The sequence below is a fragment of the Triplophysa dalaica genome, chromosome 7 (genome assembly GCF_015846415.1).
Source record: "Triplophysa dalaica isolate WHDGS20190420 chromosome 7, ASM1584641v1, whole genome shotgun sequence".
Classification (NCBI taxonomy): Eukaryota; Metazoa; Chordata; class Actinopteri; order Cypriniformes; family Nemacheilidae; genus Triplophysa; species Triplophysa dalaica.
The window spans coordinates 6,393,312-6,409,198 of NC_079548.1; the positions used below are offsets into that span (position 1 = coordinate 6,393,312).

General features: G+C 39.4%; 1 protein-coding gene across 1 annotated transcript in view; it reads left to right on the forward strand.

The window, feature by feature from the left end:
* The window catches only part of grin2ca (glutamate receptor, ionotropic, N-methyl D-aspartate 2Ca), a 44,666-nt gene extending 30,282 nt beyond the window's left edge, over positions 1-14,384 (forward strand). Inside the window, 10 exon segments of the mRNA XM_056753413.1 lie at positions 1,756-1,924; positions 2,666-2,819; positions 4,133-4,258; positions 4,459-4,688; positions 7,171-7,331; positions 8,356-8,543; positions 8,613-8,845; positions 12,214-12,805; positions 12,808-13,491; positions 13,494-14,384. Of these exon segments, the coding sequence (XP_056609391.1) occupies positions 1,756-1,924; positions 2,666-2,819; positions 4,133-4,258; positions 4,459-4,688; positions 7,171-7,331; positions 8,356-8,543; positions 8,613-8,845; positions 12,214-12,805; positions 12,808-13,491; positions 13,494-13,792 (2,836 nt within the window). The 3' untranslated portion in view covers positions 13,793-14,384.
* The last annotated feature ends 1,503 nt before the right edge of the window (positions 14,385-15,887 follow it).

Here is a 15,887-nt window from a genome sequence, read left to right on the forward strand (position 1 = left end):
ACTTGAATGACTTTCTTTAATACTTTTATCCACTTTTATTTATAAAGAGAACGGAGAACACAAAAGATGGTATTTTGAAGAATGTCGGTGACCTTACAACATTGACCCCCATTGACTTACATTATATTGAGAGGAAACCACTGAGACATTTCTCAAAATATTTGTGTTCTTTTCTGAATGATGTGTCTTACATTTTAGCATCAGGGTCATCAACTCAAGTCATGAGTTGTTGACTCAAGTCAATGATCCAGCACAGTGTTTCTCTCTTGTCTTATTTGTGTGCGATTAATTTAGGTTGAATATGGTTTGGCCTGACAGTCCTTCCATCTGTCAGAGCTGCGACAAAAATAAGGACCCGCCGTGACGGCCACTACCCATCCACCCACTCACCGCTGACGTTACACCCGTCCAAACCCTCTCCCAAATATCCTACTCGTAATCATTCCTGTATTAGCTACTGTTTGTTTAGACCAATAACCGTGAAGACTACTTGTTATGAATTCAGAATGCAGCGTTATTTTCTGTCAAGCCGTAAGGACAACACATCATTAGTGCCGTCAGATGCCGTGAATGGATTTATTGGAGCTCTTGTTAATCATTCACGATTGCATGTAAGTTCAGCTCCGCGCTCTTAATCAACAAAACAGGAAACAGGCCACACTGGGAATACAATGTGACGGTAATGAGGCACAACCGTCACAGAGATGCTTTCCATGTTCCAGACTTGCCCAAAAATGGCCTTGTTTATTTATTTTCTGAGGGATGCAAATCGATTGGCACAGAACATAATTAAAAATAGTTTAAGTAACTAATGGTTGAGGGAAATGAGATGATTGTCTAGTGGTTGACCTATTTGAAATTTCCTCAATTGCCTACATTCTGAACATTCTGGAAAATTTCAACTCCTAAAAATTAAGGCTACAAATTATACTTCAAAGGTTCTTAAATGAATCATCTTTTTTATTTTCTGAAGAACCTCATCTCATCACATAACATCTCATAGATCACATCTCATAGATCACAATACATCTCATCTCATATCAAATCCTGTCTCATAGGTCAGATCACATCGAATACATCACACATCATAGATCAAATCAGATTTAATAGATCACATCACATAGATCAAATCACATAGATCAAATCACATCCCATAGATCACATCTCATTGATCAAATCCCATCTCATAGATCACATCAAATCCCATAGATCACACCACCTATCATAGATCACATAACCTCTCATAGATCACATCTCATAGATCAAATCCAATCTCATAGATCACATCACAACACAACTCATAGATCACATCTCATAGATCAAATCCCGTCTCAAAGATCCCATCTCATACATCCCATCACATCTCATAGATCAAATCCCATCTCAAAGATCCCATCTCATACATCCCATCCCATCTCATAGATCAAATCCTATCTCATAGATCACATCTCACACATCAAATCTCATAGATCACATCTCATAGATCAAATCACATCTCATAGATCCCATCACATCTAAGATCACATCTTATCTCAAAGATCACATCTCATAGATCAGATCACATCTAAGATCACATTTTATCTCATAGATCACATCACATCCCAAGGATTACATCACATCGTATCATATGCCATGTCATATATAATATATGTGTGTGTACCTAAACTACATTTTAGAAAAATAAATGCGTGTTTGTGCGTGCATGTATGTGTACTTGGCCATAATTCTGTCATTCTAATCTTGATGTTCTCTCAGGATTGTTGGACACACCGAGCCCTACACCAAACTCTGCTGCAAAGGCTTCTGCATTGACATTCTGAAGAAACTCTCACGCAACATCAAGTTCTCCTACGACCTCTACCTGGTCACCAACGGTAAACATGGAAAACTCGTACGTGGGGTTTGGAACGGCATGATCGGAGAGGTGAGAAACCTTTGAAATGACAAACACGTTTCTTGTTTTTATATGATTTGCTCCTGCTCCTGAAATAACCTCCAAGAGCTGATTCCTTTCATTTTGAAGCCCAATCCGTTTCCATTAGATCAAATCAAGTCTTACCCTCCCTTTATTGTCGCATGTTTCACGACTAAAAAAAATCACATTGTGGAAGTAAAACTACTTACGAACTAATTCTCATGTTGACTTAAAACTCATTATTTGTATAAAGCAACTTTGTATTTAGCAACAGTGATGTAATGTCAACATGAAATACAGCACAGATTTAAGACTCCCAAATGCGTCCTAAAAGGTTGCACGTTCCAGGGTACGTGACTGCCATTGTAATGACTGAAACAACCTTGTAAATAAACTTCTCCATTAAGCATGTTGACGTCTGATGCACAGCGGGTTCTAAAGAGTCTCGGCCTGTGACGCCTAGCCGCTGCTTTGTCATTTTCTTCGCGATGCAGAAAAGTGCTTTTGTTCACTGGGGCATTATGAATGGTGTGGAAGAGAGAGAGAGAGAGAGAGAGAGAGAAAGAAAGAAAAATGTAGATGCTTTCAAGCAAAGCAAATTTAAGGCAAATTTATGTTTAAAAAAAAAATACAATTGACAGTAACAGAGGTTGAGTAATCTATATATCTCTTATGTAGCTCCTCCAAACACATGCTTTACAGTTGGTGTGATTAAGTCACTTTATATCTCGTGTCGCTCCTCTTTCTCAGGTGTTTTATAGAAGAGCAGACATGGCCATCGGCTCTCTCACCATAAATGAGGAGCGCTCTGAGATCATCGACTTCTCTGTGCCGTTTGTGGAGACTGGAATCAGTGTGATGGTGGCCAGAAGCAATGGAACAGTTTCTCCATCCGCTTTCCTGGGTGAGACGAACTTTCAACAAAACTACTTTAACATAATTACATCTAGACTTGAAGTCGGCATTTGGCAGATGATTTTATTCAATGGGACTTTATTCAACGCATCAGGGTTTACATTTTATCAGTCTGTGTGTTTTCTGGGAACTGGGATCCAAGTCTGCTGCTTTCCCATGGAATTTGTTTATTTTTAAACTGTTGCACCGGTTTGAGGTATTGCATCATTTATTAGATTGAAATCTTTGTATTGAAATATTTCACATTCTACCAATATTTTTTTATTCTACTAATGATAAAACTGCTGGATGATAGATGGTAGATAGTCTGCGATCACGCTGATTTTGTTCATCAGCTGTCAAACTTAAGGTACATTTTTATTTATGAAAATAGACTTTGTGTACGATTATAAGTATCCTGTGATTTTATAGAATAAATTGCGTGTTATGCATAATAGTGAATGTAGGGTATGTGTTTTTTTTTATGACATATTTTGATAATTGTGTTATACTATTATGTGCTGGTGTCATTGAGGTAGTTTTAATTGGCCATCGGGATGGTTTTGTTACGCAGATCTGGCAACCCTGTATCAAATCCAAACATAAAACTAATTCAGTGTTAAGTAAATCAATTAATAAACTTTACCTGTACGTGTAGAGTAACAAGGAGATGCAAACAGATGACGCTGGACATTCTCAAAATGTATTTTTTCTTTTTTTTAAGTTTAGTTTTTTTTTAGATTTTAGGTTTGAAAACCAAACATCTTCTGTTAAATGTTTTGCTGAACGTGTTCGATAAATGCCACTTTGTTTTATAAATGAATATTAAATGCAATGACATTCATGCATTTTTAAGTGTGGTTTAGATGTCTCAACACGTTTGGGATCACTGTAGGTACCTAGAAAAAAGCTACAGTAAATCTATATTTTTATTGAATTACAATTTATTCGTAATTTATTTTCATTTTATTGGTCCTTGCTCTTTTTTTTTTTGCACTTGTAACACAAAGATCATGAATACACAAAATGTGCTGTAAGTTTGGATAAAAGCATCATGTGTATATGTAAACTGAAGACATCTATTAACCATCCCATGTGTTTCGTCTATTTTTTCCATGATTTTATATTCTACAAATACTCTGGACAGCAGCTCTGCAACCAGCATTCATTTGTAAAATTCAATGATGTACTTTACTGTAAATATTTGCAACTCATTCTTAAATTGCTTACTATCTTTTTTTAATCAGTGTTTCACCTTTTTTTAATTCCATGCGAGTTACTGTAAATACTGTAAATAATTTGGCTTGTTTTTGTCTGTTTCAGAGCCATACAGCCCGGCCGTGTGGGTGATGATGTTTGTCATGTGTCTTACTGTTGTTGCAATCACTGTGTTTGTGTTCGAATACTTCAGCCCTGTGGGCTACAACAGCAGTCTGGTTAGTGCCAAAGGTTAGTTTTCCTCCTCTCCGTTACACTACGACACATCACAGATTTTTCATAGGTATATGGGATTAAAGTAAGCTTGGTTTCAGATGGTTCTTCAAAATTCATAAGGAGAATATTGCTCTTCCTTAATCTGCCCAACATTATCTCTATAACCATGTGTGATAAGCAAGACATCTGAAGATGCATCATTTTCGTCTGTTAAGATCCAGGTGGACCAACATTCACCATCGGAAAGTCAGTCTGGCTGCTGTGGGGAATCGTCTTTAACAACTCAGTGCCCATTGAAAACCCCAAGGGCACTACCAGTAAGATCATGGTGCTGGTGTGGGCCTTCTTCGCCGTGATCTTCCTGGCCAGCTACACCGCTAACCTGGCAGCCTTTATGATCCAGGAGCAATACATCGACACTGTGTCCGGGCTGAGTGACAAAAAAGTAAGAATACTAAACCTGCCAGCATCCGTCTCATCCAAATGGACATTTCAGTGGCACGATTTTTAATTAAAGCTTCTGCTCAGTGGCCACTGATTATGATGATGTATTGTTGCACGGAGAGAGAGAAAGAAAGAGAGAGAGAGAGAGAGAGAGAGAGAGAGAGAGAGAGAGAAGAGAGAGAGAGAGAGAGAGAGAGAAAGAGAGAGAGAGAGAGAGAGAGAGAGAGAGAGAGAGAGAAAGAGAGAGAGAGAAAGAGAAAGAGAGAAAAAGAGAGAGAGAGAGAGAGAGAGAGAGAGAGAGAGAGAGAGGTGATTAGAGCTACTAAATGTTAAAAGTGGAAGAGAAAGTAAATCAAGCTTCCTTGCCAAGATCCAGCAAACCTGATCACTGATCATAATGAGACTTTTATAGACTTTTAAAAACATTAATAAAACATGTTGACAAAATAATAGAGTAATGTAGCTGTTTAAAGAGATGGTCCCCCAAAAATAGAAAACTGTCATCATTTATTTACCTTCATGTCATTCAAAACTAGTGGAACACCAAAGAAGATATTTTGAGAAATATGAATTTGGAAATGGGACACACCGCCTTTAACTGTTTTAAATAAGGAGTGTCACAATATATATTATGACAATACCTGTAATATTAAAAACCATAAGTATCAATATCATGTGACAGTTCCCCCTGTCATCATTTACTGACAATCTTGACATGTTAAACATGCGTGGCTTTCTTTCTTCTGCAAAACACAAAAGATATTTTGAAGAATGTTGGTAGCTAAAAACTATTGGTCCCAGTTGACTCCTATTGTATGAACATTAAGCAATGCAAGGCAATGGGACCAGCGGATTTCATTTAACAACATTCTTCAAAATATATACTTTTGTGTTCTGAAGAAGAAAGAAAGTCATGCGTGTTTGAAATGACGAGAGTGAATAATAACGAAAGACTTTCGGTATCACTTTCCTTGAAGCACGTATGTATAATGCATAATATTATAATTAAGAGTTATTAAAGGGTAAAATGCATTATTATTCTTCATAATGTGTGTGGTAATGCATTGTATGTAGTTGTAAAGAATTATAACCAATTTAAAATGTGTAGCGTAACAATGAATTGCATAATGCATTTACTGTAATAAAAATTATTAATTAGACATAACAATGCATTAAAATGTGCATAACAATGCTTTAAAACTACTTTTATAATGCATTATAGATGCATGCTTCAAGGAAAGCTTTACCAACTTTTCATTTTTTGGGGAACTACTACTTTAATTCTATCTAAATCTGCTTTGAATATTGTAAATAATTCATCACCAGTTAAATGGTTGCAAACTCTCTCTGTTCACCTCCATACAATTGTATTTTGAGTGTGAACTTTAACCAAAACAGGAGAGAACACAATATAATACATTATGATATTATCCTTCTTTTGACCACAATAACTGTGTTGTGAAAACTGAAATTCTATCATCTCTATGCTAAATGAGAACCCCATTAGCTTTATTTTTAAATGTAAATTACATTTCAGTTGCAATAATTAAAGGAAACTTTATTTGGCTAAAAACATATTTGCATGGTAAATCTTGAAATTAAAATGGACGTTTCATGCAAATGCTCAATGCACAATGCTGTAATGTCAAAACTATAGGAATCTGTGTGTCATTCTACTTTTTCTTAGTTAGAAGCAGCATTTTTGTGAGGACTATAGGACAGATGAAAGACAACATTGATGCAGTCCTCTTCCCTTAGATGACAGCAAAAACATTGTGAATGACGCATCCGCTGACACTAGTGTAGGTCCCATGCGTTCAGCTGGAATACAATCATGTCCTGCTCCTCAGAGACCCTCCTCACTCACTAAAGGTTACCTACATTACAGCATAATGTTTCACTTCTCCAGTTCTGAAGTGCTGCCTTTACTGGCTGTATTACATTTATTTGATGTTGCATTAATGAATATGGCTGGAGTCACGTAGAAGCAAATGAGTACAAATCTTAGAAGGGGAAAAGTAATATTGAAATTCCACGGATTCAGCCAGGCAGCGGAGATAAGTTCCTAGCCTGAACAATACGAGCAGGGAATTAACTGACTGAGAAGCACTTTGAGGTTAGCCGATGACACAATGGGTTTTATCGCTGTGGTCATTTTTTCCAGGATTAATCCTGCACATATTATCACTGTTGCGTGGATTTAGACTTCGCTTAATGCGACGATTGTGACAGGATCGTGAGAAGTCGAACACGAAGGCTGAACTTTGAATAAATTTACATACAATAATCCAGATTAGAGAAAATCAATCACGTTTTCCAGCATTGCCTTCCCATCCAAAGCCATTACTGCTATATCTATAGTTACTAAAATCTATTACAATTTTCCAATCCTTAGCCTGTAATTCATCCAGCAAACCATTTTGATGGTTAATAGGGTCCAGTGTGTGTTAAACATACCAACTCTCTAAAATACAATATTTCAGTTCCAGAAGCCACAAGACCAGTATCCTCCATTCCGATTCGGTACGGTGCCCAACGGCAGCACAGAACGAAACATCCGGAGCAACTATCCAGAGATGCATGCTCACATGGTGAAGTACAACCAGAAAGGTGTAGAAGACGCCCTCAACAGCCTCAAATCAGGGTACGTTCACTATTAAGTATTGATTTCACTCCTTTAACTTGTTACTAGATTTCTCTATGTATCTGGACACATCAGATATTTATCAATTTATAGATACTTATTTATCTGCGGTTTCTTTGTTAAAAACTAAACTTTGCCTGTTCTAATTTCTGTCCATATACTTCAATATAAAATAAAATGAGAGTTCAACGAAAAATTTCTAGTGACTTCACTGATAGCACACATTGGGCAGTCGTGTCTTAATGGTTAGAGAGTCGGACTCGTGACCAGAAGGTTGCCGGGTTCGATCCTCAGGGCCGGCCGCTAACGACTGAGGTGCCCTTGAGCAAGGCACCTCCCCCCTACTTGCTCCCCGGGGGCTGTAGTGATAGCTGCCCACTGCTCCGGGTGTATATGTGTTCACTACTCACTGGAAGGGTTAAAAGCAGAGGTCAAATTTCGGGAATGGTTCACCATATCTGACTAATAGGTCACTTTCACTTCACATCCAGAAGACGTCTATTTGATGTCTGCATTTACTTGTGCAAGACGTATTCTTTTTATTGATTGCTCATTTTTAAATCGTCTCCGAGATGTCTTTTCTCAGATGTCAGATAGACATCTGTAAGACGTCTAAGATGTTTATTATTTAAAATGTATGTTAAACTGCACCAAGAGGTTTATCAGATGTTTTTACAAAGCAGATGTTTTCCAGATCTCCAGGGTCTTTACCAGACATCTTACAGACGTACATGTCCTACTGTATCTTGGTCTATATTTTTCAATTGGTTCAGTTGGAATTTCATAAATGTATTGCTTGTGGCAGTCTGAAAGTCAACAGAAACGTTTGAGTTGGAGAGGACTAAAATGTTTTGTTGAAAAAGAGATAAGCGATTATTTCTAATTTAAGACAAAGCACACAACAAGAACTATGAAAAAGGAAATTAAATCAATTGAAAATATGACACTTATACTATAGTGTCTGCCAAATTCGTGAATCCGAAAGTATCATAATCGTGTTGACAGTGTTTTTATTTGCTAACAGGAAGTTGGATGCCTTCATATACGACGCAGCTGTGCTGAACTACATGGCTGGTAAAGATGAAGGATGTAAACTTGTGACTATCGGTAGCGGGAAGGTGTTTGCAACTACAGGTTACGGTATCGCTCTTCAGAAAGAATCTCGGTGGAAGCGACCCATTGATCTTGCTCTTCTCCAGTTCCTTGCTGATGGTAACATCACTTCTAAACTTTCTAAAATCATCACAAGAACTCATTAACTAAAAATATCATGTATCACAGGTGAAACTCAGAAGCTCCAGACCGTGTGGTTGACTGGCATCTGTCGTAATGAGAAAAAAGAGGTGATGAGTTCTAAACTCGACATCGACAACATGGCCGGAGTGTTTTACATGCTTCTGGTGGCCATGGGTCTCAGTCTGCTGGTCTTTGCTTGGGAACATCTGCTGTACTGGAAACTGAGACATTCTGTCCGCAGATCTGAACGCTTGGATTTCTTATTGGCCATCAGCAGGGTACATTTTATACTATTCATATTTAGCATTTTTTTCAAATGAATTTTAAAGCAGATTGGCCCGCATTTATCAAACGAACGTAGAAACCAGCGTACATCCTAGCGAAAAAATCAGCTCACATTGTAAAAATCTGTTTACGATAACACTGATTCATTCATATGCGTCCAATATACGAATTCGTACGAGTAATGGTACCTTGATAAATACAACGCTGAAATCAATTATAATTTACATATCACGCCCCTATAAATTCAGGGTGTAGACGCCTCGCCACTAGATTTTGCGACATGGAGAAACGTTATCTGGCCAAAAAGAAGAACTTTTCCGACTGAGAAATTGAATCTTTAACCTTGAAAAGTGGAATCTAAGGAACTAAAAAAAACAGTTTGGAGAGACATCACTACTGCGGTCAACAACGTTGGCCTAGTGAAACGAACTGCATCTCATCAGGTTTGTATTTTCTATTGGTTATGTATGTTTTCAAAATTTTACCGCAAATTATTATTGTTTCACTTTTAGTTTTACACTGTTATACTTTTACAAAATTAAAATCTGACTTGAAAAATTTAGTTTGAGTTAGCCTATTAATGTGTTAAAAACGAATGTAGATATAAATGACTGTTAATTTTTGCGGTGCAATTTTAGAATAATGTTTACATCTAAACAAAGAAAAAAACGTTGTGTTGGAAAAGAAAGATGCATATTTCTAAGAGGATATACAGTTGAAAGAAAAAGTATGTGAACCCTTTGGGCTTACTTGGATTTCCTCATAAATTGGTCATAAAATGTGTTCTGACCTTCATCTAAGTCACAACAATAGAGAAACACAGTCTGCTTAAACTAATACCGCACAAACATTATACGTTTTCATGTTTTTATTGAACACAACATGTAAACATTCATAGTGCAGGGTGGAAAAAGTATGTGAAACCCTAGGCTAATGACTTCTCCAAGAGCTAATTGGAGCCAGGAGTCAGCCAACCTGGGGTCCAATCAATGTGATGAGATTGGATGCGTTGATTAAAGCTGGCCTGTCCAATAAAAAACACACACCAGTTTTGAGTTTGCTGTTCTGAAGAAGCGTTGTCTGATGTGAACCATGCCTCGCACAAAAGATCTCTCAGAAGACCTACGATCAAGAATTGTTGACTTACATAAAGCTGGAAAGGGCTACAAAAATATATCTAAAAGCCTTGATGTCCATGTGTCCACGGTAAGACAGATTGTCTACAAATGGAGAAAGTTCAGCACTGTTGCTACACTCCCTGGTCCTGTAAAGATGACTGCAAGAGCACAGCGCAGAATGCTCAATGAGGTGAAGAAGAATCCTAGAGTGTCAGCTAAACACTTACAGAAATCTCTGGCACATGCTAACATTTTTGTTGACAAATCTACAATAAGGAAAACATTAAACAAGAATGGACTTCATGGGAGGACACCACGGAGGAAGCCACTGCTGTCCAAAAAAAACTTTGCAGCACGTTTGAAGTTTGCAAAAGAGCACCTGGATGTTCCACAGCACTACTGGCAAAACATTCTGTGGACAGATGAAACCAAAATTGAGTTGTTTGGAAAGAACACACAACGCTATGTGTGGAGAACAAAAGGCACAGCACACCAACATCAAAACCTCATCCCAACTGTGAAATATGGTGGAGGGGCATCATGGTTTGGGGCTGCTTTGCTGCCTCAGGCCCTGGACGGATTACTGTCATCGATGGAAAAATGAATTCCAAAGTTTATCAAGACATTTTGCAGGAAAACTTAAGACCATCTGTCCGCCAACTGAAGCTTAACAGAGGATGGACGATGCAACAGGACAACGACCCAAAGCATAGAAGTAAATCAACAACAGAATGGCTTCAACCGAAGAAAAAACGCCTTCTGGAGTGGCCCAGTCAGAGTCCTGACCTCAACCCGATTGAGATGCTGTGGCATGACCTCAAGAGAGCGATTCACACCAGACATCCCAAGAATATTGCTGAACTGAAACACTTTGGTAAGGAGGAATGGTCCAAAATTTCTCCTGACCGTTGTGCAGGTCTGATCTGCAGCTATAGGAAACGTTTGGTTGAGGTTATTGCTACCAAAGGAGGGTCAACCAGTTATTAAACCCAAAGGTTCACATACTTTTTCCACCCTGCACTATGAATGTTTACATGTTGTGTTCAATAAAAACATGAAAATGTATAATGTTTGTGCGGTATTAGTTTAAGCAGACTGTGTTTCTCTATTGTTGTGACTTAGATGAAGATCAGAACACATTTTATGACCAATTTATGAAGAAATCCAAGTAAGCCCAAAGGGTTCACATACTTTTTCTTTCAACTGTATGTTTAAAATCAAATGCTGCTAAACGTACATTTCAGGCATCTTAAATCAAGCACGCACAGTTTTATGTTTCCTCATTTATTTTTTTCTCCTTCAGATCTGTTGGACTCAAGAACCAGCGGTCTTCAGCCCCCTAACAGCCTGCAGCCTGCCACACAAAGCCAGGCAACCTCTTGCTGTCACCCAATGCGCGTCTTTCACACACACCCAAGCACAAATAAACAATACACAAATAAAAAAAAACATTAAAGCATGCGTGTTGTTTGTTTTCATTAGAATGCATATTTGTCAAACAAAGAAGCTATCACCTTGCAAAAAGATAACTAATTTCTTGTAATCACATTGATCATTGTAGTTTTTAATGATTTACTTTTAATTGTGTATTAAAATTGTCGTAAGTTATCTAAGAATTTGCCCATTTTTTACTTTAAAGCACCTGTTAACCTTATAATTTCAAACAATTAAATGTTCATATAATTAGGCTAGAAAAGAAAATACTTTATTAATGTAATAGAAATAAGAAATCGCTTTGGAATCTATTTACATGTGTTAAAAAAACGAAAAAAAATCTATTTGTCATTATTCCTTTTCAGTTATCAAAAAGGGTAACGCGTAGACAGACTTTCACCTTATCTCAAAACTTGCATACGTGAGCTGAGACTTGTCGTGAGATTTGATCGTAGCAACTGGTCACGTCCATACTGATAAATGCCAAGTTTTGCATGGAAGCAAGCATACTCACAGTTTTCTTGCATATGATCATTTGATAAATGAGGTTTATTATGTCAAAACCTAACCCTTACCCTGTATATACCAAAGCAACCTGCAAAAACATGCACTAAAGTATATAAAGTTGTGTAACTTACTCTTCAGGAACATGAAAAATCACAAGCAATGAACAATATAAAAAGGAAAGAATGCACAGAACTGTCAGACAAATCTATGAATGGAAGAAGAGCCTTTAGAAATAATATCTAGAAAAGGAACTCTGAACTTATTTACCAGTTTAATACAAAATTGATTCTCCTTTTTTGCAGGGGATCTACAGTTGTTATAACGGTGTGGAGGACACAGACCGTAATGGGAACCTGCAGAACCCAGATGTCACCTCCAGCTACACTCAGGCCAACATGCTGAAGATGCTCCAGACGGCCAAAGACATCGTCTCTTCCACGAGAGTGGAAAACTCTTTAGACAACGCCACCAAGACCATCGAGAACTGGAGTCGCAGAGACCCAGAGTCCGCCAGACCAAGTCTTCCCACATGCCTCATAGGAACTGACTTCAGCCACAATCGCCTCCCCTGCATATCCAGCGTAACAGACAACCCTTCCTCTTACCCTCAGAACGTGGACAGCACTGCTCAGCACCTGCTGGAGAACCCTCACGTGGGGATACGGCCTACCTCACTGCGCTACACCCTTCCCACACGAACCAGCCAACATCACATTTACGAACGAGCACTACCCATATCTAGCCTCAGCACTCCCCACATCGCCATGAGAGACCCGCCACCTCTGACGGCCCCGAAACCCCACATGTACGTGGATCCGTCCTGTCACCACCCTACCTCTCGCTACATCCCGTACCGTGATTTTCAGGTACCGGACATCTTCGTGGAGCAGCAGGAACTTCGGGAAGCCATAAACAATACAAGGCAGGTCTCAGTCGACAAAAGAGGTCCCACAGCTATGTGGCGGCGTCTCCAGAGACTCGACGGAGGGACGACTATGACGTTCCCCAATCCTGTCTGGCCGATCTTAAATGCAACCATCTCGTGGAAAACCATTCCCACACCACACCCTGCATGAGAAGCCACTACCAGAGAACGACGTCAAGCTGCAACTCCTGCACAAAGCTGTATCTAGAACCAGACATGGAAGACATTCCGCTTCTGGGGAAGGATAAAATCAACCGCCGCGCCTCTTTTCTCAGGGCCACGTGGGGTGGCGACCGCATCCGGCAGGTGGACGAGAAGCCCACCACCTCTGCGTCTTCTAGCAACATGCCTGACCTTTTCCCGCGAGTTTTAGTGACAAATCCCAAGCCTTCGAAGATGTACGGGAGCGCCGGCAACAATCTTCGTTACAACATGGCGGTGGAGCCAGCCTATCTGGACCCCGCCCATATGGGCTCCTACCCGTATAAACCACAGAAGATCAAGTACTCAACGTCCATCCGTCTTCCATCATACCGGGAGGCAATTCTACAGAACACGGCAGCCTTGCGTCGTTCCTCCTCCACACTAGTTCACGGACACTATTCGACGTACCTGAACTCGTACACTGACCTGCCGATGTACCTGGGGCCTTTACCGCAGGACCCACCCATTTCCACGACCACTCCAAAGACATGTGCCACTTGTTTCCCTGCGTAAACCATTGCCCAGATAACGCCGCCCTGGTGCCCAGGTTAGGCACCAGACACACGGCGTACCAGAGCACAGCTATGGGGGGCTACGAGGGGCCCGGGCGCTCAAATGAGCAGTTGCTGCACACCGTGCCAGTGTCTTCTGTGCGTAGGGACCGCAGGCAGGTTCTAGTTGCACGGAATGTACACAGTCCCTACGCCCCGAGGCCCTGGGGGAGGGTGTCTAGTCTGGAGTCAGAGGTGTGAAGCCCTTTTAGGATGTTATACAGTGTCCCTAACAGGACAAAAACTGCTCAATGGAATCAAGCAAAAAATCGAAGGTGTACTACAGGTGGTAATCTCAGTGCAATAAAACAATAAGACTACAGGGATGGGCCGGGGGAATATAGAAGGGATTACTGTGGAGACTTTCATTATAATGAAAATAAAAGTTAAAATAATATTGAAATGTTCATTATATATAATCTATTGATTGTTAAAGCATTTTTAATGACCTTATACCTACTACATTAACAATCGGATATAGCATGTTTTATGGCAGCTTTAAACCAGAGGGGTTTTAATTCACAATGTTTATTTCTTTTGCCAGGGCGCTCTACTATTTTTAATCTGGACCCTATTTAACTGTAGAATTTTATAACAGCTACACACAAACGTCTTCCAAGATTTTATAAATCCAGGGGTTTGAGAAAGCCATGTTAAATCAATTTTGTCACTCCGCAAATGTAATAGTTCTGATTTCCGATGAATGGTGCAAAAGGTGATCAACATCTGTAGTTCCACAGCTATTTCACGGTTTAATAAATGATGATATGGCCTGATGGCCAGTCGAAAGAGACTCTGTTTGTTCATTTTGCAAATGATCATCAGATTTAGTTTCATTGCATTAAACCAAACAAATATACGAAATATAAGCAGATCAAACTTCTTGAAGCGATATCCCAGGAGATTTTTGTGATCTGTAGAGGTGCTTTTACAGTATCTCCTTTGAAGCCATTGAGTGAGTTCTGCAGTTCTGAGGAAGTTGTATGACTTGAGATTTGAAACGTGGAAATGATGTCCGGCAGAACGAAGCCATCTTCATTCTCTCTGTGCTTTACAAGTGTGTGAAAATGGTGTGGTTGTGAAATCCAAATGAAAACTGTACATCAGTCTAAAATCTAATTCATTTTTCACTGTAATGAACCAATAATGCAGAGGATTGTCAACTTTAATTTATTCTTTTTTACTTTAACACTTGCATCATTACTTTAATTGAACACTTTATTAAAATAAAGTATAAACTAAAGATTATGAAGGACGTGCTTCAAAGGAAAACAAATTTTCAATTATTTATTCACTATCATGTCCTTCAAACCTCTATAACTAGTCTGAAGAACACAAAAGAAGATATTTGGATGAATGTTGGTAACCAAACAACATTGACCCCCATTGACTTCCATTGTATAAATGCAAAACCAACAGAGACATTTCTCAAAATATCTTCTTTTGTATTCCAGAAGACAGAGTCATATCCAGGTTTTGAATGACATGAGGCTGGATAAATGATGAAATAGTTAGTATTTTGCTTGAACTATCCCTTAAATGCATTAAAAGGGATTAAAAAGACATGAACATTCTTGACACTACACCGCGGTCATTTGTTTGCCGACCCGATGCTTTCTTCAGCTATAGTTGCGAGCAAGTTAAACTCTGACTCAGCGTGGTCATTGGCTTCCCGAGGGTACCTTAATTCATCTCCCAACATTCATCTTTTCCTCCCGTAGAGATCTTCCGTATTCCTGACCCTTCCCGAGGGCCACACGAGGCCTGGAAGGGCTCCATCTCCACGTCTGTAAAGATCAAGGGTCGGTATAATAAAGGCTGGACGAATGGGCTGATTGACCCGAGGGAATCGTCTGTTTAATCGCGCTGGTTTAAAATGATGCGCATCTGGGCAGCGTGCCAATCGGCAGGGACACGCTATCGACCTACAGCGTCAAGCCCCTCTGCGTTTAGTCCTCTTGAGATGAAATGAGATGAGAACATAACTGATGACCATGAAGACCAGACTCTTGAAGGAGGAATGAAACCTTCAACTCCCCTTCCAGTGGACAGTGTCATCTAAGACAGAAAAGAGAGTTGGTAAAGAGCTTTGGTCTGTGAATGTGTAAAGTTTATTTTCCCTGCCCGGCTATTGTTAGCAGAATTTATCTGCCAATTTCCCCAATCTGAAGATTTATAGTCTCATCTCACAGACGGAATGCAGTTAGCTCAGAGAAACAATCTGAGGTTTATTCCCATATCTCCACAGTCTGATCCGTGTTAGTCTAACACAACACTAATGATCCCAGATGGACAT